This window comes from Macaca fascicularis, chromosome 3, assembly GCF_037993035.2.
Source record: "Macaca fascicularis isolate 582-1 chromosome 3, T2T-MFA8v1.1".
NCBI classification, from domain to species: domain Eukaryota; kingdom Metazoa; phylum Chordata; class Mammalia; order Primates; family Cercopithecidae; genus Macaca; species Macaca fascicularis.
This window is the reverse complement of record NC_088377.1, coordinates 90,818,911-90,846,203: the sequence shown is the minus strand read 5'-3', so window position 1 is coordinate 90,846,203 and position 27,293 is coordinate 90,818,911. Positions and strand designations below refer to the sequence as shown.

The following is a 27,293-nucleotide window of genomic DNA, read 5'->3' as shown; positions in this document are numbered from 1 at the left end:
TAGATCATCCTGATGTCAACCCTAAATTTCTCAGCAAATTGAATTTGTGCTCTTGTCCACAGTAGAATGAACTCCTCAGTAAGGCTCAGGCATTCATTATACCCTCCTACTTAATCAAAATTCTTATTATGTCTGGGCTCTGGCTTCTTTTGTCTAGACATAGCAGATCCACGTGCTTTGACTCTTTTTCCAAGAGAAGCTCCTTCCAAAATCTGTGTGGTCCTCCAACCCACAGTAGCAGCATCACCTGAAAACTTGTTAGATATGCAAATTCTTGAGCCCCAACCCAGGCTTACTAAATCAGAAAGTCAGGGTGGAGCCCAGGGATTTGTGCTCTAACAGCCCTCCAGGTGATTCTGATGCAACTAAATCTTGAGAAGCACTGATTTAATTTCTCTTCAAGCTATTCCAAGGTACACATTACTCAAAAAAATGCCAACTAGGGCAGGCAGGGAGGACAAGTAGTGATGCCCTTCCCACATACTCTGGCTTCTGTGAGGCCCCTCTGGGTTGTATTCACTGCCTCCATTGCAGCACAGGGAGGGTTCAGCCTGGGGTTCACTATGGCTCTCTGACATCTTTGTAGAAGGCCAGCCCTCCTTCATTTTGCCTTTGCAGATTTAGAGAGATTTTTCCTCCCTAAGTGAGTTTCTCTATATTTAATCCCATTTGAATTTTCTGTTTAGATGCATTCACTTTTCCAACTTGCCTAGTACATTCTGCATTTTATTCCACCTTCCAAGACACTTGCCACCCCACTTATTTTAATATCAATCACACATTTAATTAGAAGATGATTTATTCCAGAAACTAAAACATTATTAAGGATATACCGCGTAACACATAGAAGATACCTGGGGATCAGTGTCACAGAAAATCAAGAAAGCCTTTACAGCGTGCTGTTATTTCAATCTATTTTTGGTGAATATATTAGACACCCTGGCAGTGCCAACCAATAAAAACAAACCAAGAGAGAAAGCCTGTGAGAGCCAACAGGACGTAGAAAGCATCTCAGACCCTGCATCCTGTGCTCCGTTTGTCATTCTGTGTGTGGGATGGACATCCAGTCCTCCTCCTCTGGAAAATGCACAGCCACGGGCTCACATGAGCTGTTCCTTTTCTCTTCTTGCAGATTCTCCATGCTCTCAGCCTATTTACAACTGGCTCACAGCTCAAAAAAAGGCAAGAAAGTGATTACGCAAACTTAGACGGACAGAAACTCAAGCTCCTTTAGGCAGTCTACTAACAGTATGGTGAATAAACAGAAAATATGATCATATAAACAGGATACAATACTGAGAAGAGTAAGTTTGGGGGTAGTACAGATAACCAGAATTAATTATATGAAGCAAAGAACAATCTGTAGGCAACTGCATCTGAGATGTGTCCCCAGACTGCACTAAAATCATAACATTATTTTTGGATAATCTTCTAGCCACCTGAGAGAACCATGTCTTTCAAATATGACATTTTAAATAGGGAACTGCAGGCAATAATTCTTAAACCAGAAAAATATTTGAAATTTTACATTAGGAAAAAAAAACCACATTGATAGATCATGATGATCTACACTATGGCTGATCAACTTGAAAGTGTAGCTCACCGTGATCTATCAGTTTGAACATACCTCATTTGGTCCCACACTTCCCAGCTAGAGTTCCCTGCTGTTTCCCTGACCTGTAACTGCTCATCTCCAATGATCGGGGAGTTGAGAGGCAGCGGGGCATAGTGGAAGGAGTGCTGGCTCTTGAGACAGACTTACCTGGATTCAAAGCTTACTTGTACCAGCTGTGTAATCCCAAGTAAGTCATTTCATCTTTTTAAGTCTCTGTTTCCTCTTCTGTAATGGTATCACCAATACCTAAAAAGGAGGACTATTGCCAGGATTTTAAATAATAGATACAAAAACAGGTAGGAAGCATCCAGTAAACATTACCCATATATTTGGCCTTTCAAAAATAAGACAATGTAATAAAACATCGGCCTTTATAGAAGCATCTAAGTTTCCCTTTCCCTCCAGGAAGGAAAAGAAACTTTTTCTTCTGCTTCTGATTGTTCCCTAACTCCCTGCATTTTCTTTTGGTAAACTATTCCAATTTTTGTGTCCAGTTATGTCCTAGTATTTAAGTGTCTATTTCTTTTGCCAATAGTTATGCAATACAAGTATACACGATTTTTACAGTTAAGTCAGTATCCAAAACAACAACATAATTAAATCAAATTAAGTAACATATTCCTAATGCTGCTTATTTAACATAATTTTTTATATTGAACCCCAGAGCTGTTTCATAAACTAGCTTAAATCTCTGCTTTGTCTTTTCTTATTTGATAAATATATTTTAAGCATAAAATTTCTAAAGATTAATACACCAAAAACATTAAACTAAGAATTCCAATGACATAGTGCTATATTTCATAGTTTACCTGAAAGAATTACAGTTTTAGAGATGGAAGGTCACATAAGTGGTACCTCTGAAGTCCTGTTTTTCTAAGGAAAGACGTTATGAAGGCGAGAGGTCGGTCTCTGGGCTGATTTTGACATGTACAATAGGTTATTCTATCTGAGCTTGCAAATGATTCTAGAATTAACAGATACACATTTACACTGGCAATTGGAATGAAATCTATGGGCTCCATTAAGATGCCACTGCTTATATAATCTTCTTGATCCTTGACAAGTAAGAAATTTGCAGAATTTGTGTTGGTTTTTGTGAACTATCTGGTTGAACTATAGAGGTAAGCAGGACCCCAGTGTCCTAAAAGAAATGATTATTTACTTTGGAAGAAAAATATCTTTCTTAGATTCTTAGACATCTTAGATTCCTTTTGACTCTCCTTTTGACTGTATGGACATGGAACAAGTTCTTAAAATAATTATTTTCTTTTCATCTCAAATTTCTTCTCTTGCCTAGCTTAATGCATAAGCCCCAGCTTGCTCTAGTGACTCTTAAGCAAGATTGCAGCCTAGTAATTTTTTCTTTACTGTGTTGTGTCTGAGGAAGAAATATTTAAATTGGTGTCTTTTCCAGTTCCTTGATGGTTCTTTACCACACCCAGGGCCAATAAAACATTGATGCAGTGGTAAAACTGAAGACAGTCTCACGATTTAGTAACTCAAAACTGTAAAAAGCTTTTGCCAAGTAACAGTATTTAGAAGGACAACTCAATAGGTTATGGGGGTAGATTGACATGCAAATATCTATCACATTTTATTAAGCAAATTAAAAATAGATTTAATCTTTAATGTGTGTCCCTACAGTATAAAATTTACTGGATTCAATTGTTGATTATGTGCTCAGCAGTTTGGCTAATTACCTTTGGCAGATGCTTGATGCATATTAATTTGGGATCCCATGTCAATTGTAACTGTCTTTGGTTTGTAATCTAGCCTCTACTTTGCATAGCTGAGTAACAATACAGCTGTTCACTTGAAATGTAACTGCAGGCAATTCTGTAGGAGGCACGAAGTGGTTTCCTGGGAAGATCCCTGCACTGTGGGATGGGAGCCTGGATTCTAATGTTTAGCAGCCACATAGGCTGGTTATTTACTTCATGTAATCCTGCCAGGCACATCTGCTGCATAGGAATACCATGTGAGTCGGGGAGCCATTATTATTGCCACAGGGGACCAGAAGGGAAAAGAGCTCCTTAAGAACATTTGCGGAGTAGCCCCTAACTAACAATTGTTTGAAGGAAAAATATTAATTTGATAAAAACACTTTAGGGAATTAGAAAGCATGATGATCCTAAGTGTTAGGGAGAATGTGGAGCAACTGGAATTCTCATACATTGCTGGTGGGAACATAAAATGGTATAACCACTTTGGAAATCAGTTTGGGAGGTTCTAAGAAAGTTAAACATGCATTTACAGTATGATCCAGCAGTTCCACTCCTAGGTATTTACATAAGAGAAACAAAAACACAAGTAGACACACAACCTTGTTCATTAATGTTTATATAACACCTTTATTCGTCATGGCCCCAAACTGGAAACAACCCAAATACCCACCAACAGGTGAATTCATAAACAATATACCATATTCATATATGTATGGAAGGGAATACTATTCAGCAATAAAAAAAAAAAACTGAACTACCAAGGCATGCAACAAAATAAATGAATCTCGAAAACAGTATGCCAAGCCAAAGAAGCCAGATACAAAAAGAGTACGTACTATATGATTCCATTTCCGGACTCAGACAAATGAATCCAGAGTTACAGAAATCAGGGTAGTGGCTGTCTAGGGCAGGGAGTTGAGGGGAAATTGATGACAAAGGAGAGGAGGGAGCATTGTGGAATGATTAGAAGGTTCTATAACTTGATTGTGGTGGTGGTTTCACATGTGTACACATTTGACAAAACTCATCAAACTCTGTGTTTAAAATGGATTTATTTTATTATGTGTAAATTACATCTCAATAAAGTTGAATGAAAAAATGAACACACACACACTGGGAAAGCAGTGACAAATATGAAGTTGAAACACCTCAGGCTGGCTCTTAGGTGCTAACAAGGTGGTAGATCTTCTCAGATTGGTGCCTGTTTGGGGGGTAGCTCACTCTCCCACCAAAGGTCAGGTCCTGACCTAATTCTACTCACAGGCTGATTCCTTGTTACAAAAGCCTTGCTGCACCTCTGTGAGAATGACGATGGATATGAAAGCACTTTGCAAACCAAAAAATGCTACATCCAATCAACAAAGGTGGCTAATGCTGAGGCTCGTTGTCTACCTGCTTGGGGTCCTGGCCTGCCCTTATGGCAGCTTTCCAGGAGAAAAAAAAAAAAAAAAAGATGGAGAGACATCCCTCCTGGGCCTCCAAGTAGACCTAGAACCTGCAAGCATTTCCCTTCCCTCTCTCCTTTCTCTCCTCAACTGAGCTCCTCTCACCTCTCAGAACAACAGTCCTTTGATAACCTGTAGAGGAATCATGAATAAATGTATATAAAGACAGCCTTCCTTACCACACACACAATTTTTAAAATTAAATTAATTCTTCCTGTGGCATCATGACCAAGAGCCCGGGTCCCAGGGTCAGACTTCATGTGTCCAGAGACCAGCTCCTCTGCACTTGCTGGCTGAACCTATAAAATCCTTTAGCTTCTCTGTGCCTCGGCTTCCCTGTTTGTGAGAGAGGGTTGGAAATAGTACTCACACCACAGGCTGATAGGAAAATTAGTCAATGTCTTTAATACAGTGACTGGCACAGAGTAAGAAAGTCACAACTGAGAGCTAGAAATCCCACTGGAAATTTTTGTCCTGACTCCCCATCTTCTCTCTGAATTTTCCTTAGGATATCAGAGAGCATTTTATCAACTCCACGGAAACCCATCCAGACTCTAGAGTCTGTAAGAGGAGGAAGTTCCCACACACACTCAGCCTACATTGGAACTTTTCTAAAAATACCAGTTACATAGCATAAAATGGTGGGGCACAGCCACACCTTTAAGTTTTACTTTCCCAGTCTGAGTTGATGGTGTTATATTTTATCTATACTTATTTGAGAAGCCTGTCAAGTGTGCTGTAATTGTATGAATAGACAGAAAGGTCCAGCCACATGCCAGGGTCGAGAAATGTAGAAAATTGGGTGCTCTAACAAGCCAAGTAGGGAATTAATAATATATTTAGAATTACTAATAAAATGCCTGTCAAGCAAGTGGCAATATGTGCTCTACAAAAAAAAAAAAAAAAAAAAAATGCCTGCCTGCTGTGTAGGGTGTGCACTCTTCCTGAGAAGTATATATTCTTGGAAATAAAATGATTCACCCCCAGATGAAACTTCTGTTCCCAGGCATTTTCCCCCTAATTTTTCATTCATTTGTGTATTTTTTTTTTACATCCCCTCATGTAGCTCCACCAACCCTCCCAGACGTCAGTGGGTCAAGCAGCCTCCCAAGGCAACCTTCTGCACCTGGCTCACAGCCAAGCAACCATGTCTCAAAGTCCCGTCCGGCAGGCTTCCTCTTCTTCCTCCTCATCCTCCTCTTCTTCAGCTTTGAGCGTGGGCCAGTTAGTCAGCAGTAAGTATCCTTTCTGGCTCGGTTTAAATCACGGTGGCCTTCTTGTTGCCTATTTGCAATGTCTTCCTTCTTGTCTCTCTCTCACTCTCTCTTGCTCTCTCTTTCTCTCAGCGCTGCAGAGGAATTTCCTGGCACTGCTAGGTCAATACTGAGATGAAGTCCGTCCCCAGGACCAGATGGTTCCTTAGGGAAGCAGGCCCCCAAAGCACACTCCCCGGATTAGTGGCTATCAAGGACCGGGTTCCATCTTAAGTGGTTGCTGATGTGCTGAGTCAGTCCTGCCACTTCAGAAGGTAGCAACTGATCAGCTTTCAGGGCATGAGCCACATAGCTCACAACTGAAATAACCAACAACAGGCACTCAGTTGGCAGGTCAAGCTGCTTTTCCGTGTGTTTGAAGTCCCCTGCCATTCTATTTGTAGGTGTCAGAGGAAATAAAAGAGAGCAAGCCTGTGGGCGGGTGGGTGTGTGCGTACAATAAGCCACCTCAAGTGGCATGTGGGGGAAGCTGCATGGGCCAGAATCAGATGAGAAATCTCTGAACAACCATTCATAAAATAGGATAAGCCTGCAAGTCTGCCTCCCTAAATAGCCTATATATGTATATATATAGTTATTAGAATGGTATTTGGCCCTAGGGATAGGTAGTATATTTATCACATGCAAATAACAGCATGTTAAGATGGATGGGATAATGGTCTGATTTAATGTCAGTCACCATTAATGTAGTTTTTACTTATCTATAAAACTGTGGAACATGTGCATAGATTGCAATTCACCAGGGACCAAAAATCCAGCAGCTATGGACGCCTGCATAGGCATCTGTGCCATAAAATGAGGACATGTGAGGATCTGTGTTTGGTCAAGTGTCATGAATGACCAGTTATAACAGGAACAGTAGGATCTTATATATCATGGGGCAAATCTTAAAGCAAAATGGAGGGTTGCCATGACCTCCCCGACAAGTAATTCTCCTCAAAAAAGAAAAATAATTAGATAGATGTATGTCTCTATTCAATTATACTGATAATTCAGGCAAGAAAGATGCTTGTGGGTGGGGAAGAAAACGGAATGAGGCATTATGGAAAGATGTTAAAATGCCTGGGTAGGCCGGGCACAGTGGCTCATGCCTATAACCCTAGCACTTTGGGAGGCCAAGGCGGGCAGATCATGTGAGGTTAGGAGTTCAAGACCAGCCTGACCAATATGATGAAACTGGGTTTCTACTACAAATACAAAAATTAGCCGGGCATGGTGGCATGCACCTGCAATCCCAGCTACTTGGGACACTGAGACAAGAGAATCACTTGAATCCGGGAGGTGGAGGTTGCAGTGAGCCGAGATCATGCCATTGCACTCCGGCCTGGGCAACAAGAGCAAAACTCCATCTCAAAAAAAGAAAAAATGCCCAGGTACTTCACCAGACTAACCTGGATGCTGTTGATCTTAAAGATGGGTCAACACCAGAGTTTCAGGATACATATGCATTTTCCATCAACTGTATTTTAGGTTGTTTAGATATACAACCCTCTCCAGAAACTCTAGTCTGACTTGCATAAAGTTAAGGATAAAGCAAATTTAATTATAGTCAGATTTCCCCTAATTAAAAAAAAAAAATCCTAGGGAAAAGAGTTAAACTTTGTTACACTTCAATATTCTGTATAAGTTTTTGCAAAATACTCCATTTCTAAATGGCAGCAAGGTCATAAATTTAGGATAGGCTGTTAAGCTTTGGTCCTGAAAGAAAAGGAACCAAAGTTTAGCATTTTACAGAGAAGAAATAAGTTAAATATGAAAAAGAAGTACAAACAACCTCCTACTAATACAATGTTTCACACAAGGTAAATAGTTAATATGTGTAAGATGGACAGAAAGATGAATGAGTGGATGGCAGACAGCTGACAGTCAGATGGATGGAACTAGGTTCTCTCTAGTCCCTTGTCACAGCTGGGCAGTGAAGGATTAGCCTTTTTCAGAAATCAGTAACAGAGATACTTTAATGGGCCAGATGGAACTTCCACTGCACAGTAGCCAGTGGGACATATAAGTTCTAGGTTTATGATGAGTGAACCATATTACATATCCTTGGTATAAAATATATAGACTTGGGAAAGAGAGACTCTTTTACCACATGCAATTGAAGCCAGAAACTTCAAACCCTTATGCAGAGCTTGAATGACACCAAGCTAGCTCCACAGTTGTCTCTGCAGGCCAAGAGGGTCTAACAGTACCACTAGGGTCGCATTATGCCCTGACCCATTGCTGGACTTAGAGTTGCCACAAATTTTGAGCATGTTGTTTAGTTAATTCCCTTCTGTCTCAAAACCCAACTACAGAATGAATAGTACATGGATCATAACCCTCTGGTTCCATAATTTGCTATGATGGCTCACAGGATGCAGAGAAATACACATCTACTGGTTTACTATAAAGGATACGATAAAAAATACATATGAACAGCTAGATGAAGAGGTACACAGGGCGAGGTCTGGAAGGATTCCAAATGCAGGAATTTCTGCCCCTGTAGAGTTGGAGTGCACCAGTCTCTCAGAATGTGGATGTTTTCACCAACTTGGAAGCTCTCTGAATTCCATGCCTTAGTGATTTTTGTGGCAGCTGCATCATGTAGACATGATTGATTATTAACTCAGTCTCCAGCCCCTCTTCTCTCCCTAAAGAGTCGAGGTGGGGCTAAAAGCTTCAAGCTTCTAATCATGGCTTTGTCTTTCTGATGACCTGCCGTTATCATGAAGCTATCCAGGAGCCCCTAAGAATCACCTCATTAGAACAAAAGATGCTCCTATCATCCAGGACATTCCAAAGGATTTAGGAGCTCCGTGTCAGGAAGTGGGCTCAAAGACTAAATATTAGAACAGAAGCACCCCTGTTTGTTAGGAAATTATAAGAGTCTAGCACCCCTGTTTGTTAGGAAATTATAAGAGTCTAAGGAGCTCTGTGCCAGGAACCAAGGATGAAGACCAAGGTGTTGTGTATATATATATACATCTTATTACATCACAATATCACCAAAACTTTGGTCTAAACCATGACCAATGAGTCCTCCATGTCATTGTCAAAGACTGTCATCCTAGTGTTGGCTAACCCGCCATATGCCAGATGAACTAGAATAGGTGGATCATACAAAAGTTTTGCCCACTGCAAGCAAGAGAATGTTGAGTTAATACCTTAGTAATGATACAAGATATTCATATGCAAAGGACAGCACGTCTGGGCTCAGAACTACCAAACATGCATACTTATTAGAAAATCTGCACAGTACTTATTTCTAGCACCTTGCCTTGTATTAAACCTTGCTCAGTCTCCATAATCATCAGAGGTGGATACAGTTTTTATAAGCAGGGTTTTTAGAAAGTCAGAAGAAGAGTCAAACAAGTGACTTGACAAATGTCCCAATCAGGTTTAAGATTTACAGTGCACTGTTTAGAAATAGGTAGATTTAGGATTTTGATTGCTTGCTGGATTTTTTTCCAGTATACATTTTCTCAACACCTAAGCTTGATCCTTAGACAGCAAATGACTTATAGTTAGTTCCAGCAAAAAACAAAGCTATAAAGTGAACTTAAAGTTGCATGCCGACAGCATATAGCACAGTGAAACACCCTGATTCACAATCCATGCCATTTTCTACATCCCAAAGAGGTCACCATATTGCAAAAAGACTGTTCTCCCAAATTGCATTGCAAACTCCCAAATGGCTTCCTATTTCTCAGAAATATGTGGTAGATATGCCCATTATTTGCTGTGAGACTAGCACTAAAAAGCAGACAGCTATTTACATAAGATAGTTAATTAATTAATTCATACCTTTAGAAGCTTCTTTAAAGATGTATATTACTCTCATAACAATCCTACAAATCAGGAATCATGGAAAGATGATGTTGATGCATGGTGACCATTCAACCCATTTAGCAGCACCTTACACTGATGCCCGGGCTACGAGTGGGAAGGAGCTAAATTAAAAAATAATAATAATAAAAAATAAAGCAAAACTCTGTCCTGACTGATGCATCCTGAGCACTCAATTCAGTATGGGCCCGGTGACCGTGCAACCAGATTCTACAAAGCAGGTTTGTTTTCACGCAGTTTGCATTTAGCGCCCATAAAAATCTTTTTTACTTTCAGTTCATGCATCCCAGGCTTGATTTTGGAAACATCATCATTATATTTATGAGTCACTGCCAATTTTCAATGCCATGTTAGCCTAAGTCCCCAGGCCAGTTAATTCCTCTATAAGTTGATCAAAGGGTCAGACTCAGGGTGGACCCTGGCCATCATTGCTATTATTTTCTGGCCGTGTCTTTAATATATCAGGCTCATGTAATCTGGAGCAAACTTCTATAAAAGATGCCACTTCCTCCGCCCTCCATAGAAGCCCCAGATTGAGTTTCCCTAGAGCTGGTTAAAAGTGCTGGATCCACCTTGTGAGAGAGCTGAGGATTTTCCCTGAAGTTCCCATCAAGGTGGCCTTGAGATTCATCCTTAAAATGAACCCAGCCTCCCCATAGCCAGGAGAATAGATGACAGAAAGCCAGATTGACCTATCCCAGGACAGAATGTGAAATTCTGAGCTAAGGCAGCATTCCAGGGAGGACTCTGTTTACCACAGTAACCTCTTATTTCCCCTTTTCAAGCCAAAAAAGTATATATTCCTTAAGGAAGGGAAACTATTCTCACAGTGAAACAACCTCAAGAGTTTAAGCAGAAACTTTGGGATTAAAAAAAGAGCATTAGTCTTTTGATGAATTCAAAACATCTTACAGACACCATCTAATGAATTCTTCCAACGTGTGAAGACAAGTCCCACATGTAGTAATCAGGGTAAAGCTATTGTTTATCTAGAAGTGGACTCCTTTTTTGAATGGGAAGATTTTTGTAGTCTCAGAACCCATGGAGCAAAACGATAACAATAACATTTTGCCATCTGAGTTTTATGGATAAGAACACTAATATAAAGAAATCTGAGTGTTCACCTCCAGCAATCAACAAATTTTGCAGAGAGATGCTACTTTGTCCAATAGACCATCACCCTGTTTAAATTTCATAGAATTTCTATTTTATCACGGATCTAAGTAGAACCAGGAGAAAATACAAGAGTGGAAACTGTCAGAGGAAGAAGAAGGAATTCAACTTCCTGGTGGAATAACTCTTTCTTGGGGGCCTCATGGAAGATACTGGGCTCAGTAGCCCAGGCTCCCATCCCTCTGAGCTTTAAAGTGAAAGTTTGATAATCCACACAACACCATCAATGCACACAGGCTAAAAGTCCATAGCTTCCTTTTCAACTCTGGTTATTGTCAGTGATCTCACAAAAAGCAGCCTGCACGATCACACATACAGATTCAGTTGATAGTCTCAAGGAACTAGTAAGGACACATAAACAATAGACAGCAGGGGAAGGGAAGAAAGATGAGAGGACACATTTACATAAAATGTCAGCCCAAGTCATAAACCTGCCCAATCCTGTGCCACTGCCTGGTGGCAACGCAGGCCCTGGGACTGGAGTAGACCATGGAAACCCTTCCAGATTAAAGACCTGCCCCTCACATACTGGTTAATTCAACTGAATCTAGCTGATCTAGAGATGGGGCTAATAAAGGCAAAAATTTTACTTTCCCAGCCCACTGATTCCCAGATCTTGACCACTTGCCATATGTAGTGAGAGTGGGGTAAGGAAAGGGCCAAGGGGGGATGGCTGCTCCGGAGCTCCTGCTCAACAGACCTGTCTGGCCCATCAGTCCTATACAGGTAAGAGAGCAAGTTTTCTGTGTAGTGAAGCCTGCTGAATAATGGTAAAGGATCAGTAGAGACAATGGCACACAGAGGGCACCACACCCAGACTTGGTCGAGCCAGGGCCACAAAGAAGGATTTCTTTCTGTAGTTGTCAGCAGGTCCCCTGCATCAGAATCGCTTATGTTACTTGTTAAAAATGCACATCCCTGGACCCAAACCGGTGACTCTTATACCTGCCAAATTAAGAAAATCACAGTCCTAAAAGTGATATTGTTACGTGGAATGTCTCCAGCTTTCCATTTTTTCAGTTTCAAACCTCCATGCTCACACCCTTGCAAGACTGCCAAACCCTTCTTCCCTCTCTCAGAGAGGCCAGACCCCTCTCTCACTGTACCATTCTGTACTCTTTTCTGTAAACCAGGGTTTCTCAGCTTTTTTTTTTTTTTTTTTTTTTTTTTGAGACAGAGTCTCGCTGTTTCCCAGGTTGGAGTGCAGTGACACGATCTCGGCTCACTGCAAGCTCTGCCTCCCCAGTTCACGCCATTCTCCTGCCTCAGCCTCCCGAATAGCAGAGACTACAGGCACCTGCCACCACGCCAGGCTAATTTTTTGTATTTTTTAGTAGAGACAGGGTTTCACTGTGTTAGCCAGGATGGTCTTGATCTCCTGACCTCCTGATCTGCCCGCCTCGGCCTCCCAAAGTGCTGGGATTACAGGCGTGAGCCACCACGCCCAGCTCTCAGCTATTGTTTTATTATCACCCCACTCCCCCTGCAAGGAGCATTTTTAGGTGTTTTGTTTGTTTGTTTGTTAATCTTAATTGCCCTCCTTCCTCCCCACCCCACCCGTCCATAACATTTTAATACCACAGATACATTGCACATCTGCTCTGTTGATGTACTATGGCCCTTTGGGGGACCACGCCATTGTACTAAGACTTTTCTTGCCTCCCCCTCAGAACCAGTATCAGCCTCATTGGGAACGCATGCGTTAAACGCAGGGTCACAAAATGGGCTGAGCAAGGAGCAGGTTGGAGGCTGGGTGGTGTGAACATGAGGAGGAGCTGAAGGAGCAGCCAGAATCAGCTGCAGCCCACTGGACATTACCAAGTGCAAATGTACATCCGGGGCAGTGAAATCTTCTAACATTTCAGAAGAATTTGGAAAATGAAGATTTTCCTTTAGAAATAAATGTTTACATGTTAGCAAGTAATTTTTTTAATATAAACACTAGGAAAGCTGGGTTTTATTTGCACGCTGCTCATGGGCAACTTTTACTCTAGGGAATTTTTTTCACGGGGAAAGGAAAAACGGCTCGAGACGGTGACTGCCGAAGTGAGCTCCCACAATCCTTAGCGAGCCCGGAAGCAGCTCCAGGCTGGTGTGCTCGTGGGGTTTGGGATCCAGAGCGCAGCCTCCACTAGGGACGACCCAAACAAATCTCGTTAGCCGAGGATTGCCTGCCTTCTGGGAGTAGTTTTGGGAGAAAAAACAGGATTTCTATTCATCTTAACAGTTTTATAGTCACTGCCCACCCCTGCCCTGCCCATGCTCATAGATTCTCGTTGTGCTACACTGAAATATTCACTTCTAGCACGAACTGCTGCTTCACCCTACAAACCTTATAGGTCCTCACGGTGCCTTGCTCCTCCCTGCCTTGCTGGCTGTGTGCACGCTGTCACCGCTGACCAGACTATATGACTCCTCCGTTCTCTGAAAGCTGCCCACTGGGGAAGACCTAGATGAATCCTCCCTCCTCTCCTCTCTCCTGTCTCTGCACACCCGGTGTGGACGTCATACCATTAGTTCTCGATTATACTCTGCCTGATATTTTTCTCTAATTGTTTCTTACGCATTAGCATTGTATGCCAGTCCCCTATAGACTGTAAACTCCATAGAGGCTGAACTGTTTTTGATATTGCCCCTCCCCCCACTCCAGACTCCCAGAAGTTACTTTTAAAAAATACTTAGACCGATTGCAGGAGTTATACCACTTTTCAATCTTTCTACAACAAAATTATGAGTAATGACATTCTACAGGACTTTTTTTGTTGTTGTTTTAATGTGACGATTAAAAGACAAACTATACCTGTTTTGCTGATTCTGTTGACAGAGTCCATTTTCCTTAGGCTGGAGAAGATCCCTCCCCAGTAATAAGAAAATCTGTACTTGAAGCTCCAAGCTCCCCACAGATATTAGCATCTTTATTTAAAAGTCCTTGAAAATGGGCGTTTGGCATGAAAATGTTCTGGTTTTGTGGGGTATTTTTTGTTTTGTGTCACGACAACTAGCGTTTCCATAGTTCTCAGCCCAGAAGAGTAATATAGTCTGCCACAGTCCTTGGACAAGTACTCAAATTTACTGAAATTGATGGGTTATTGTGCAGAAAAAGGAAGAGAAAAACTTTTCACCTAAGTCTGAGGAATGAGGTGACGAACAATAGAGTCAGCTCACAGGGAGAATGGCTTCGCTACAGGCAGGATTGAGTAGCACTTTGAAATCTTCCACCATCCCCAACCCATGCTGTCTCCAGCTTGGTGTATGCTTTCATTTATCCAGGGATCAGTAGCCAGGGGGGGGAAAGTTTCATTCTCCAGCTGTTGTGTCATTTCCCTTGATAAGTCCTAAATTGACCGCGTTATCCAGCACCAAAGGAGCTTTCCTGTGGTAGGCATTTTTTATTATGTGCCCTTTCAGGGGACAAAGGCGTCTGTGTCAGTAAACTGCTATGGGGGGAAAAAGACAATATCATTCTCCCAGTTTCATAAGCATGCTTTTCTGAGGGACCAATGTGAACGTAAGAAATTAGGCAACATTATCATCTGTTAGCCTAGCTGTTAGCCTGGCTGCTTTGGCGATCAGGTGAAGGAAAAATACAAAATGCTATTTTCTTCAAGAGCAATTTTTAGCATTAAATATGCTAATTAAAACATTTCAAATGGAAACCTTTCCCTTTTCATATTTTTGCACAATATTTGAACATATTTATGGGCAAAATGGAGTCTCATCCCCATAGCAAGTGCCTCCCAGTGCTGGCTGTTATTTGTCAAGCCCTAAGGAACATGCTCTGGCACTGGGGAAGTGGCAGTGTGAACAAGCTGTGGCTTTGTCTGGGACAGAAACATCTCGAAGGATGATTTGTGGAGGTGTAATGAATTGAGGATGGAGTCTTGGGTGTCTCACCTGGGAGACAAAGAGAACATTCTCTGAGGTTGGTTTCCTCACTGCTCTGCTGCTAAAGAGAGCCACTTTCTTATAAACCGTAATAAACAGATACTGCTCGGCTGCGTGTTGACGTATTGATCCTATTTTTAAAAACATCTCCACAGATCCTCAAACGGCAGCGGGTGAGGTGGATGGGGTTAATCTGGAGGAGATCCGAGAATTTGCCAAAGCTTTTAAAATCCGGCGCCTGTCCCTTGGCCTGACCCAGACTCAGGTGGGACAGGCTCTCAGTGCTACAGAGGGGCCCGCGTACAGCCAGTCAGCCATCTGCAGGTAACCCGCGCCTGCATGCTGTCACCTCTTCTGGCCGGCCTGGGCCTCATTTGTCCTCGCAGTTCAGCTTTTCTTCGTCGGGTGGGCAAAGCTGGAGGGGCAGAGAGTGGGAACAAAGTTTGGGGGCAGCTATATGTTGGGATTGGTGATCTTGATGCAGACGATGCTGCTGAAGCAAATTTGGGGGTCCTGGCTTTATAACTCCTGTCAACTCACAAAGAACTTCCAAGGCAGTCTCATTGGAAATACGCTACCCCGGGGTCAGGGGCCTTCCTCCTGGGCCCACACTCCTATGCAGCTGAGAGCCACCGACTTTGTCCGTACATAGGTATTCTGAGCAAATGTTGTAAAGCTGCCATTCCCAATTTGTGTTAACGCCTTCGCTATTTCTGCCCAGAGATGGCTATCAGGATTTTCCAAGAAAACACACATTTTAAAAAAAAATTAACTATCTTGTGACCTTGAAGGTTTTAACTTGCCTTCCCAGAAACAGCTTTAAAAGCACGTTTATAAGAAAAAAAAATAAAATAAAAGAAGAAGCGGCTGCTTTAAATGGCTCAGAAAAGGGTAGTGAAAATCTGGCCTAACCTTGCTCATCTCCCCCAAATTAAGTAAATGAATAACAGAATCCGGCCTTGGTTGTGTTCAAGTTGATCCGGGTTAAGTGGTCAGAAGCAGACCCCGTGCATGCATGTGTGTGTTGCACTAATCCCATGTTTATGCATGAGGTAACAAAGGCACTTCGGTAAGAGCTTTTTCCTCTTGGGCAATACCTTATGAGTCCTCCTCCATCAGGAAAAGCCAAGAAACCAACTCTAAACTCATTTAAGTGGATTTTGTTCTTGGTGATCCATGAAATGCTGTCTTTTTATCTGCTCTTTATACTTTTAATGTATTCCCCAAAGGACGGAAGTGTACTTTTCCTGCAGTTTAAGACTAAGGTTATAAATAACATCAGTATGGGGTAGTAGCTTGCAGCTCACATTTTGCTCAATGATTTTCCATAAAACCCATTGATTGTTGTTAAATACAAAAAGCACCATAGGATCCTCTCACTTCTATGGCCTCCCCTACTGTTTTTTCTTATAAGATACCTCCCTGTAGAAAATAACCTTTATTCAGTCTATACAAGGATACTACTGCTGGGAAATTTGTTTCAAGGCTTGTATATGTTATTCCAAACAACATGTACAGAAGCATCAACACTAACAAGCAGCATCCATGATATGAATACCATTGCTCCCTGTTGGGAAACATTAATTTTGTTTCATCTTGACAGCCTTGGGATAAAAGCAGCCACAGGTTTTTTAGTTGTTGCCAATTTTCTATTGGTGCTAAATTCCTGTTTAGCTTATTTTTAGACCTAAAACGTGATTTCCTTTTATTGATATAAGTGCTAGCTCATGTTTAACTCCTGCACTTAGCACTTCTTGGGCATTCCCAATCAAGTATGTTGATTTCTAAAGTCTATCCCAGAGAGAGGTCAAAAAAGCTGTGGCTGAAATGTGGAGACTGGGAATTCCTAGTATAACAGAACGTGTCTGATGCCTTGACTTTTGGGCCTTTCTCTAGCTTCCAGTACTTCTGTGAGATCGTTTTAGGAGCTATTTATCAAGAAAAGAAAGAAAGACCGAGATCTTATATTGGAACAATTTAAGTGAATTCAAAGGGTGCTGAGGAACCTGCTTTGGAGCCTGCACACTCAGGCATCGCTTGTCCCTCATTAGCTGCAGTGACTCCTAGGAGCTGCTTTAAATCCCTCCTTATCAGAGGCACAGAGAAAAAAGCATTACCGATACACTGATCAGCCCTATCACAACCTCTGTCCCCTGGTGCCTTGACACTGTAAAGCCTGTTGTCACGAAATCAAATATTTAAGCTTTGGGGATTTTATGGCAAACGATGGCAAAATGTGGTATGTGGCAAATTAGCACAACAATGAGAGCTTTTGAGGAGCTTGCCTTAAAGGACAAGTTCATTAAATAACATTAAATGATCAGTTCACTCTGTATTGAAAGCAAATGTACTCCTTCCCTCCTTGACCAGTACTGGAAGCTGGGTTCTTCAAAAATAAACAAATAACCTTTGAATTCTATGTGGAAGGGAATGCTATGGAAATTGCATTAAAATTTGATTCTGTTTGTGCTGCTTATCACATTATAAGAGATCTAAAATATGCCGCCAAAAATAAGATTGTGGCACATAAAGAAAACCTATCCTTTTCTGCACTTTTGCAAGCATCCTTACAAGACATATTCTGAGTAACACAGGCTCAGTTTAGCTCTATGAGAACAGACCATTGTAATAAGATGCACTCTGTAGTTAGAAGTTTTTCAACAGCATGGGATACTGTAAAAGGGAGAGGAGAATTCTATGTATCCAAAGCTGTCATACTAGAGAGTTGTGAATTTGGATTTAGAATAAACAAACAAATGAATTAAAGAATTCCTACTTTCTTTGGTACCTCGTTGAGAGTGAGTGTGAGTTTGGTACCAGGGCGACTTCTTAAAACACTCTATATAATTTTGTCCATGACACTTCATATTTTTTAAAGTCAATGTAGCAAAGAATTGCTGATGGCAGTTGATACATAGAAGACCTCATTTACAGAAAATGATATCATTCAAGTACAGTTTGCAGATATCACACATTAAACACAGCTTGGTGCCCTGGTGCAAAAGTACACCATTACGCAGGATGGTGTTTGGAAGGCAGGAGGTGGTCTTAGCACACCCAGAGGTGGGGTGTTTTATAGTAATTACAATGTGTCCAGCTGTTTGAGCCAGAACAGGAAAGTAGCAATGGGTTATGTTTTACCTGGAAAAAGGGCATGTTGTTAACTTACATATGGTGAAAATTGTTTGTTCCCAGAGAGAGAAAAAGAGAGAGAAGTCAAAATGAGACACAAAAGAGAGATAAAAAGAGAGCCATGAAAAAGTCCCAGCGGCCATCAGTGACTATGATAATAGCAATAACATTTTTATAACCAAGTCAGTGGGGGAAATTTAAAGAAATCCAAATGTAAAACATGTAAAGAATCATTTTAAATGAAAGAATGTGACAACTGTCATCTTTGATGTCACTTCCTAGTGTTAATTTTTGCCTTCAGGAGTCTGAGGACTGGAGAAATGGAGCTGGTACTGTTAAATAAAAGCTTAGATCTCAGAGTTTATAGGGAAAAGGCCTGTGAGTTGTTTGCGTGCCTGTTATGATAGCTCATGCATCCTGCTGTCTCTGCTTCTCCTCACCCCTGTCTGTGTGCCTGTGTGGTTTGCATGGTCTGGCATGGAGCACGCTGGGAGGGTTGGCGCTGGCTTGGGCAGGGCTGGCTACCTTGCAGCTGGCTATTAACCTGCAGCGAATTCGCCCTGCCAGGCAGTCAGGCAGGCAGACAGGAGGCCCACCCTGGCAGAGGACTCAGTGTAAGACTGTTCTTTCTCAATTTTCCCCCCCAGACACACCATCCTGAGAAGCCACTTTTTCCTACCACAGGAAGCCCAAGAGAACACTATAGCTAGCAGTCTGACAGCCAAACTGAACCCTGGCCTTTTGTATCCTGCCAGGTTTGAAAAGCTGGACATCACCCCTAAAAGTGCCCAGAAGATCAAGCCGGTGCTTGAGCGGTGGATGGCTGAGGCTGAGGCCCGCCATCGAGCAGGTATGCAGAACCTGACCGAGTTTATCGGGAGTGAACCATCCAAAAAGCGCAAGCGGCGCACCTCCTTCACACCCCAGGCCCTTGAGATCCTCAATGCCCACTTTGAGAAGAACACACACCCCTCTGGGCAGGAAATGACCGAAATTGCTGAGAAGCTGAACTATGACCGAGAAGTAGTTAGAGTTTGGTTCTGCAATAAGAGGCAAGCCCTGAAGAACACAATTAAACGCTTAAAACAGCACGAGCCGGCCACAGCAGTCCCTTTGGAGCCCTTAACAGACTCTCTGGAAGAAAACTCCTAAAGAGATGCCCACCCATAATCAGAAGCAAAATTCACAGAAACTAAACTCCACGCTTGGGACTCCACGACAATAACAATGACTTTTAATTTAATTTAAAAATAGCCCCGGCCATCATCACCCTTGTAAGTAAAAGACTAAGAAAACTACCAAGTGGACAGAATGGTTTCTACATGTCTGTTGGTTTTCCAAATAGGAAACAAGAAATTTTTTTGAAAATTTTTAAACAAGGAATACACCACACTGAAGGTGTATACGGTAGGATAGTTCCCTTCCCCCACCCGTCTCCCCCAAACCCAGTTTTTTAATGGACTTAAAGCAAACCAAATAACCACGTACTTTTTTCTGTATATTATGAAAATGTGAACACATTTTAAGGAAAAAGAAAAAAAAAAAACCTAAACCAAAAACCAACAACGAAGAAACAAAAACTTTGATCTGTTCAAAGCGAATACAAGCCTGCCACCTGGAGGAAGGACTGCACCCCTTCAGGTACTAAGTGCTGATTCACTATGAAACCTATTAACCAAAGTCAGAAACATGGCATTGCAACGCGATCGTTCGTCTACGCTTCTCTGCGCGTAAAGTTGTGTTACGAATTTTTACATTTGTACTAACAGAACAATAGGAAACCTGATTTCTCCCATCTTTCCCATCTATTGTCTCCACCCACAGGGTGGGTACCATTGTTGAAGCCATTCTGTGAGGCTCACTTTTGGGTTTTACTTGGGTGGGGGGTGGGGAGGGTGGTCTTTTTTCTTTTTCTTTCTTTTTGACGGGAGGGCATCCTGCATCGTGTGCCAAAGCATTTGTTGCTTTTTTCTCACTATGACTTGTGGGTTTGAGAAAAGAAAATGGAGCTCGCATTTCTCTCTTTTCCTCCATTTCTCCATCTCCCTCGCGCGTGGCTCCCGGGGTCTGCTGGAAAGCCACGGAAGTGGGGAGGAACAGTGTCTTTTCCACTCAGATCCTAGTGAAATGCAGGAGAGACTCCAAAATAACTAGGGCTTTGCTCGATGAACTGTCAACACTGGCATAAGCTGTAATTGTGCTCACTGTCCACACCAGAGCTTGGGATTTTTCTCAGTCTGTTGGCCACGTACATGGAGAGCTGACCAAAACTAATTTTGTAATATAAACATAAGCTGCACATTTGGTTCAATACTTACATCTATGTTATGCTTCTGTGCAAAGCAATTTCTCTCAGAAGTCTGATAGCCAAAGAAATGTCTCAAGATTTCAGTCAAATACACACATGGCATGCACACACCCATGAACATACACACAAAGACACAGGCTAAAAAGAAAGTGATAGCAACTGGATCATTAAAGGCCATCGTGTATCCTGTTAATCTCATCTTTTCTGCTACTTCTTTCATTCCAATATTGATGGCAGACTTTTTCAGGGGGGAATAATTATTCTTCAGGATATATAAATGGAGCAGAAAGGTGGCGGGCAAATTTAAACAACTGGAATTGGGGGCTAGGTTCTTCAGGGGAAAGGAAGTTTGAAGAAATTTTCACCAAAAGAAAAAAATATAGAAGGGGCTTATCTAACACATTAGAATACCCTTCAATATGAGAACTAGAGGATTATTTCCTTTAAAAAAATAACTTAAAAGATCTGTGGGCTGCAATAACCTGATAAGCAAGAAGGACATGTTAGGATGTGAGGACGGCTGTGCAGGTGAGCACCTGGCACCTGCCACTGGTGTTTTCACCCAGGTACAGGCAGACGGTGTTCCATTAAAGGAGCAGGCAAAAGAGAGCCGTCAATTTGCTTGCTGTTGAAATGTAAATATTCATGCATAATTTATAATCATGCTAATGTATTATCTAGAAATAAGTTGTGAAAGAAAAAAGAGAAACCCAATCTCAAGTTGCCCAACTGAGTAGAAATGCCGTCTCCTTCCCCTAATACACTCCCTCGCCCCGGGGGGTTTGAGTTTCTTCTGTTGGCTCCTTTGCTGGTTGTGTAAATGCTACGGTGTAATTGTCCCCTCCGATGATTCATGCAGCAATCAAGAGACTACCAGCAAGGAAACTCTAAAAGGAATCCTGGAAGCAGAACAAGTCACTCGTAAAGGTGTTTCCATTTTATCAGTCAATGCTAACTGGACCACAGCTAACTTGATCTTCAATGCCAGCATCACAGAGTCCCTTTCGCCACCTCAATAACTGCACAAATATGGACAACCCAGAAACCCAAAACTTTATTGATTAAAACAGATTTTGGATTCTCCTAGGACCTGCTCCAAATTCCATCAAGAAAAGCTCCCTGCGAAGAGAAGTTAACAAGATAACATATGACGGATGCTAAATATTTAAATATATGCCGGCAGCGGTTACATAAGGCCTGCTCAGTTCTGAGATCTATAATTGGGAGGGTCTAACTAGGACAGGGAAAATATAAAATAAAAGTAATCTCCCAGAGTGGAACAAAAAAGAAATATATTCATCCCACAGTCGTAACACCATTCATGTGCAGTGATTTTTTTATAGTTTTATAATTTTGTATTGTTTTATAAATTATTTATAAGGTGTTGTAATGCTTCTTATATTAATTTTTTACAGATAAATTTTTTGCTACAAGGCATAAAACGGTGCCTGAACAGATTCTTAGGAATATAAATTATACTGTGTAACTCATAAGTCTTTGGGACCACATCTAATGCTTAATTTTATGATGACATTTCTCATGTCTACTTGTAAACAACTTCATATGCCAATAGCGTTTAAGTGTCTTTTATGTTTCCATGAACTGAAGGTTAAGGTTTGCCACCCACAAAAAAATAAAAGTCACTTTGGGCATATGTGATTGTATTTCAAGCTTCAGTATTTTTCTCACATAATTTTTCATTACTGTCATCTGCATTTTCTTCATTACTTCATGAAAAAAATGACAGTGGAGATTACATTTTACACTTGTTTATAGATTTTCTTTCTTTTTCAACCAAGAAAATATTTTGAACAGTTGAAACTTAATTGCATTTGCAAGGTTTTGGCTTTTTTATGTTGTCATCACACAGATGCACACACACATACACACACAACACGAAAGAGAGAACAAAAAAGCTAAAGGAGCTAGAAAAAACAAAACAAAACAAGTAGAGGCGTATCAAAGAACTCAAGCTATAACCAAAAAGAAATCGTAAAATGCCTTTGCTCGTTTCTCTACGCTGGACCAAAGCTCAATATTTGTAGGTATATGCACATTGTATAGATATGGCTAAATGTTGCTGACAATCTCGCAATACTAAACTGTTCCTATTTTAAGAAAAAAAAAAAGAAATACAAACTGTTCATCAATGTTTTACCTCAGCACTCTACTTGTACCCAGTTAATGACCAAGCTTAAAAGAAATGGAGATAAAGGAAATTGATTTTCATTTCAATGTTTGACTGTAAAATCTGTTTGGATAACATTTTGTAATGAGCCTTTTGTCATGTGATTTGCTTGTCTTCAACTTGAAATTATGTGAGGCACATTTGTTTATTTGTTGTTAAGAAAGTGATTTTTTTTTTGTCCTGTGTGCTGTGATCTAGACTGGTCACCGGGGTCACTTATGAGCCACCACAAAGAGATCTGCTTCTCTGTGCCCGGAGCAGGCAGCAGGAGGGAGGGCAGGAAACAGGACTGGGTTTCTTTGGAAAAATCATCATGATGAGAAGTTGACATGATAGACTTGTGACCAAGAAGCCAAACTGAATATTTAAAAGCTCCTTACTTGCTCTGACATTGAAACCAAAGCTGATTTTATCTGCACAGGTTGCTTAATGTTTAAAAAAAAAAAAAAAAAAAACTGTACTTAATCTAGAGCAATATCTGTATGGTCAGTAAAGCTGCACTTTGTGTATTTCTTAACAGCTTCAGATCTGTCACTTTTAATTTGTACCATAAAAAATAAATAATTGTTTGACATGAGCTTCTAGGCTAAGTGTGTCTCACACTCAGATATGTCATTTAAGTTGTCAGCATTTTAAAAAGTGTATGTTACAACCCCAAATGTTAAGGAAAGGAAGGGGTTCGAGACAGACTGGTTAATATGATGATTATTTTAACTTTTCAAATGACATATTGTATTCGTTGGGACTCTTTTGGTTGCGAGTTATAGGAATCCAACTCAAACTTGCCTACACATAAACATACTGTGTTGTTTGACTTAATGGGAAGTCCGGTTGTAGACCTGAAGCACAGCTGGATTCAGTGGTTTCAAAGATGTCATCAGCCTGTGCTGCTTGGTTTCCTTCTCAGATGGATTCTCTAACCATCGACTCTAGGACTGTGAGTCATGCGCCCTTCTCTAAACTAAGCACTGGTGCTGGGGGGTGAGGCACATAAATTCATGGTCACAGGCTCATTCCTGTCTGTGGGGGGAGGGTGGGGCCTCACTCTGACGACCCTGTGGGACCACAAGGATTGAAAGACAAGTCCACATAAGAACCGGAAGACCAAAAAAAAAAAGAGCTATGGTAATGGGCAGACAAAACCCAGAGCCACCACATTCTACAACTAACACCCAGCTGTGTGCCAGGTCGTAGAGAGTTCCGTTGGTGAATAGTGATCTGCTAGTCTTAAGTAATGTCTGTAATGGCATGTTCTGGAAAATCTGGACATTTCGCATATGTTCCCGCCTGAAGTTTAGCGTGGGTAGGAGGGGAGAGTGAATGTTGTTATATAATTCACTAATTCAAAAGATAGGACCATCTTGCTAAAAGTACCTGTAAAAAAAAAATTTTAGAATCATAATCGTCATACTTTCAGTGACCTTTAGCAAACATTGTTTATGCCACATGGAAATCTGTGTATCAACTTCATATTGTGATTGATAAGAAGTGCTTTGGAGTTAGCAACAAAACCAAAAATCTGAGTAACCATACGTTATAAATGAGCCACGAAGGGGCCAGGAAGATCCAAACCTGACTTTAAAAGGGGCGGAAAAAAAATGCTGATACTTCTGCCTTGATGGGTGGGAAAAAGACAAAAAATAAAGTCATTTTCAATGGCTTTCCTTCCATATTTAATATTCTACAAATATTATGAGCAAAGGTCCTGCCTATGATTATGCCTATTATTATGAAATATGTTTGACCTAGGAAACTCTATCATTTTAATTTTGAAATTTATTTTATTTTTGAAATATTATAGTATAAGAAACATGGAATTATTTCACTTTCTGGAGAAATATCACTGGTTTTTGCACAATGAATATGAGTTTCTTGAAGGCAAAGATTCTTTTTATTTATTTCTGAGTCCTCAGCACACAGGATTTTCTGACACATGAGAAATGCTTAGCAGATATTTGTGAAATATGGAATGATTAAATGTAAAGGATGGCTGTCCTTTTTAAAGAACAGCCTAGGCTTAGAATACAACCACAAGTATCAGTTTTAAATGATTCCAAAAGCTGTTCCGGTAACAATTGTCTACTAAACCAACCATAATCATACAATATATTCAGTGGCAAATGTAGTAGGACAATTGTTGATGAGTTTAATAAAGAATCTATGCTTGGAAAGAGTTCAGAAGCAACATATAGATAAAACCAACTCCTAACAAAGACAAGTCTGAGCTCCTCATCCATTGTTCTGTACCTCAAAAGGAGTCCAATCAAATACACCCATTTGTCTTACCTACCAGGCACTGAGGAAAGCCATGGTCAAGGGAAGAAGATGACACCTAAGGAGATCTTCAGTGAATTGCATGAAAACCTTTCTAAAACATATGAAATACTTCCCTGTTTTCTTAAAGCAATTATGAACATCGCTTATCCTCTTCAGGGCCTTTCTCCTATTTGCTTCATCCTTGTTAATGGCTCCATCCATCAGCCACCCAAAGCAGAAGTCTAGAAGTCATCCCAACCCCTTTATACACACACACACACACATACACACACACACACCACACACACACACACATATACACACACACACACACACACACACACCCTAAGTCACTAAAGTTCTGGCAGCTCTGCCTCATGAATGCCTTTTGAGTCTCTGCTGGTCACCATTCCCCACTTCCACTACTTAGTTCAGACCCACCTGCCTCTCACTTGGATCACCGTGATATGCTCCTCCTAGCCTCTACACCCATCATATGTTTGCCACCAGAGTAGTCAAAAAGCCAGTATAAATATATTTCTCTTTTGTTTAAAACCTTTCCAAAGTTACCTTCAGAAAGAGAAACAGACTCCAGCACAGAACACCATACCTTTTGTGACCTGGTCCTTGCCTACTTCTTTAGCCTGACCTCTCATCAATTCCTAGTTCATTGGGTTATGTCCTTGCCACACCAAATTTTCTAAAATTTCTCCAATGCCCAAATTACTTTTGATGCAATACCCTCTTCTTGGAATGTCCATCCACAGTACTGTTAACCTATCTAATTTCTACTCATTCTTTAAGGCTCAATTATGTGCCATTCCCCAAATAGTTATGTGCCGGGCATTGTGCTTCCTTCATCAGAACATTTATCAAGTTTGCATGTTTATTAGCCACCTCTGAAATGTTAAAAAAAAAAAAAAAAAATCACAGCTGTTGATCTCCGAGTGGCCTGTGGACTTGGCTTACAGATAAGTGTAGTTGGCAATAAGTTCTTTTAACTAGTTGTCATTTGCATGTGACATCTTCCTTGTCTAATAAGAGTAACAGTCATATTTGTATCATTTTCAAAGCTCTCTCATATACATTATTTTAGTCGCTCCTAACATAAACCCTAAGAAGTGTGATGATTCCTGTTTTATACATGAGAACTAAGAATCATAAAAGTTAATCGTCTTCACCAAGATCCCAGAGTTCATAGATAGAGCTGGTTCTTCAATACACTAGGAACTAGAATATTCACCAAGGTGAGTACACCTTGAAACACAGTAAACTCTGATATCGCCATGTCTTTGAACTGTCAATGAAAACTACAGTATCTGATACATGGTGGCAGTTCAGGAAAGGCTTACTGCTGTGGATAATTACCAGTTATCTAATTAGCAAGTCCACTATGATTTAGGTGAACTTAGTCTGAATGCTTACTGCTTGGCAGAAATAGTAAAGGACACATAAACGGAAATTAGAAACGTCTATATACACTGTATCCTTTTATTATCACTGAGATTTAGGGTCTCCAGATAAGAAAACAAAGAGTTCCAATGATTCCAAAGGCAAATGAGTTAAAACCAATTGAAAGTGAAAGAGAAAATCAGTGGGTCCTAGTCACTAATCCCACTAGCAAGTAAAGACCATGCAATGAGTGTGGAAATAGGAAGCTGGCCTGGGACCCGGGCTGGAAGGTCCATTCCAGAACTTTCTTTGATGCTCCCATGTCATTTTAAAGAGTTTTAGTTGGCTAGGAGTGGTGGCTCATGCCTGTAATCCCAGCATATTCGTAGGCCAAGGCAGGTGGATCACCTGAGGTCAGGAGTTCGAGACCAGCCTAGCCAACACAGTGAAACCCTGTCTTTACTAAAAATACAAAAATTAGCCGGGCATGGTGGCGGGCTCCCGTAATCCCAGCTACTTGGGAGGCTGAGGCAGGGGAATCACTTGAACCCCAGGAGGCAGAGGTTGCAGTGAGCCAAGATTGCGCCACTGCACTCCAGCCTGGGCGACAGAGCAAGACTCTGTCTTAAAAAAAAAAGAGTTTTAGTTGCGCTCCTGACCATTTACCAGACCTGAGATTGTCATTTGGGAAGAAATCACACTCTTCCCCTTGCCTTATCTATATCACTGAAGTCTGGGATCTGTGTAAAAGTATCTGCATGAGTTAATGGGCTTTGTTACTGAGATCACTGGGGCATCACCTCTGAAAGAGGGGACGTTTCCAGGGTGTTTGACTATTTGCACATATGCAATGATAGGAAGGCCAATATAACCAAAAGGATCCAGAACTGAAGTAGTTCCAAACACTGAACTTCAGTCAAAGAGCAAGAAACTCATGTGCAATAACACTCATGATGAACTATAACATTGAAGCCCTTTGCAGATCCTCTTATTAAGATGCTGGACAAAAGAAGCAGAAAAGAGACTGGCATTTCTTGGATACCTACCATAGGTAGGTATTACTGTCCTCATTT

The 27,293-nt window shown here is 41.1% G+C and overlaps 1 protein-coding gene across 10 annotated transcripts in view; it reads left to right on the top strand.

Moving 5' to 3' along the window:
* Window positions 1-23,149, top strand: part of POU6F2 (POU class 6 homeobox 2) — a 496,562-nt gene extending 473,413 nt beyond the window's left edge. For 5 of the 10 annotated variants that reach the window (XM_045389037.3, XM_074035195.1, XM_045389036.3 and 2 more), the window contains 3 exons: window positions 5,851-6,019; window positions 15,100-15,268; window positions 18,724-22,517. In XM_045389037.3, the coding sequence (XP_045244972.1) occupies window positions 5,851-6,019; window positions 15,100-15,268; window positions 18,724-19,228 (843 nt within the window). In that variant the 3' untranslated portion in view covers window positions 19,229-22,517. Of the gene's footprint in view, window positions 1-5,850; window positions 6,020-15,099; window positions 15,269-18,723 lie in introns of all 10 variants that reach the window. The other 5 variants (XM_045389033.2, XM_065542098.1, XM_045389035.3 and 2 more) reach the window with 3 other exon arrangements.
* Window positions 23,150-27,293: the final 4,144 nt, after the last annotated feature.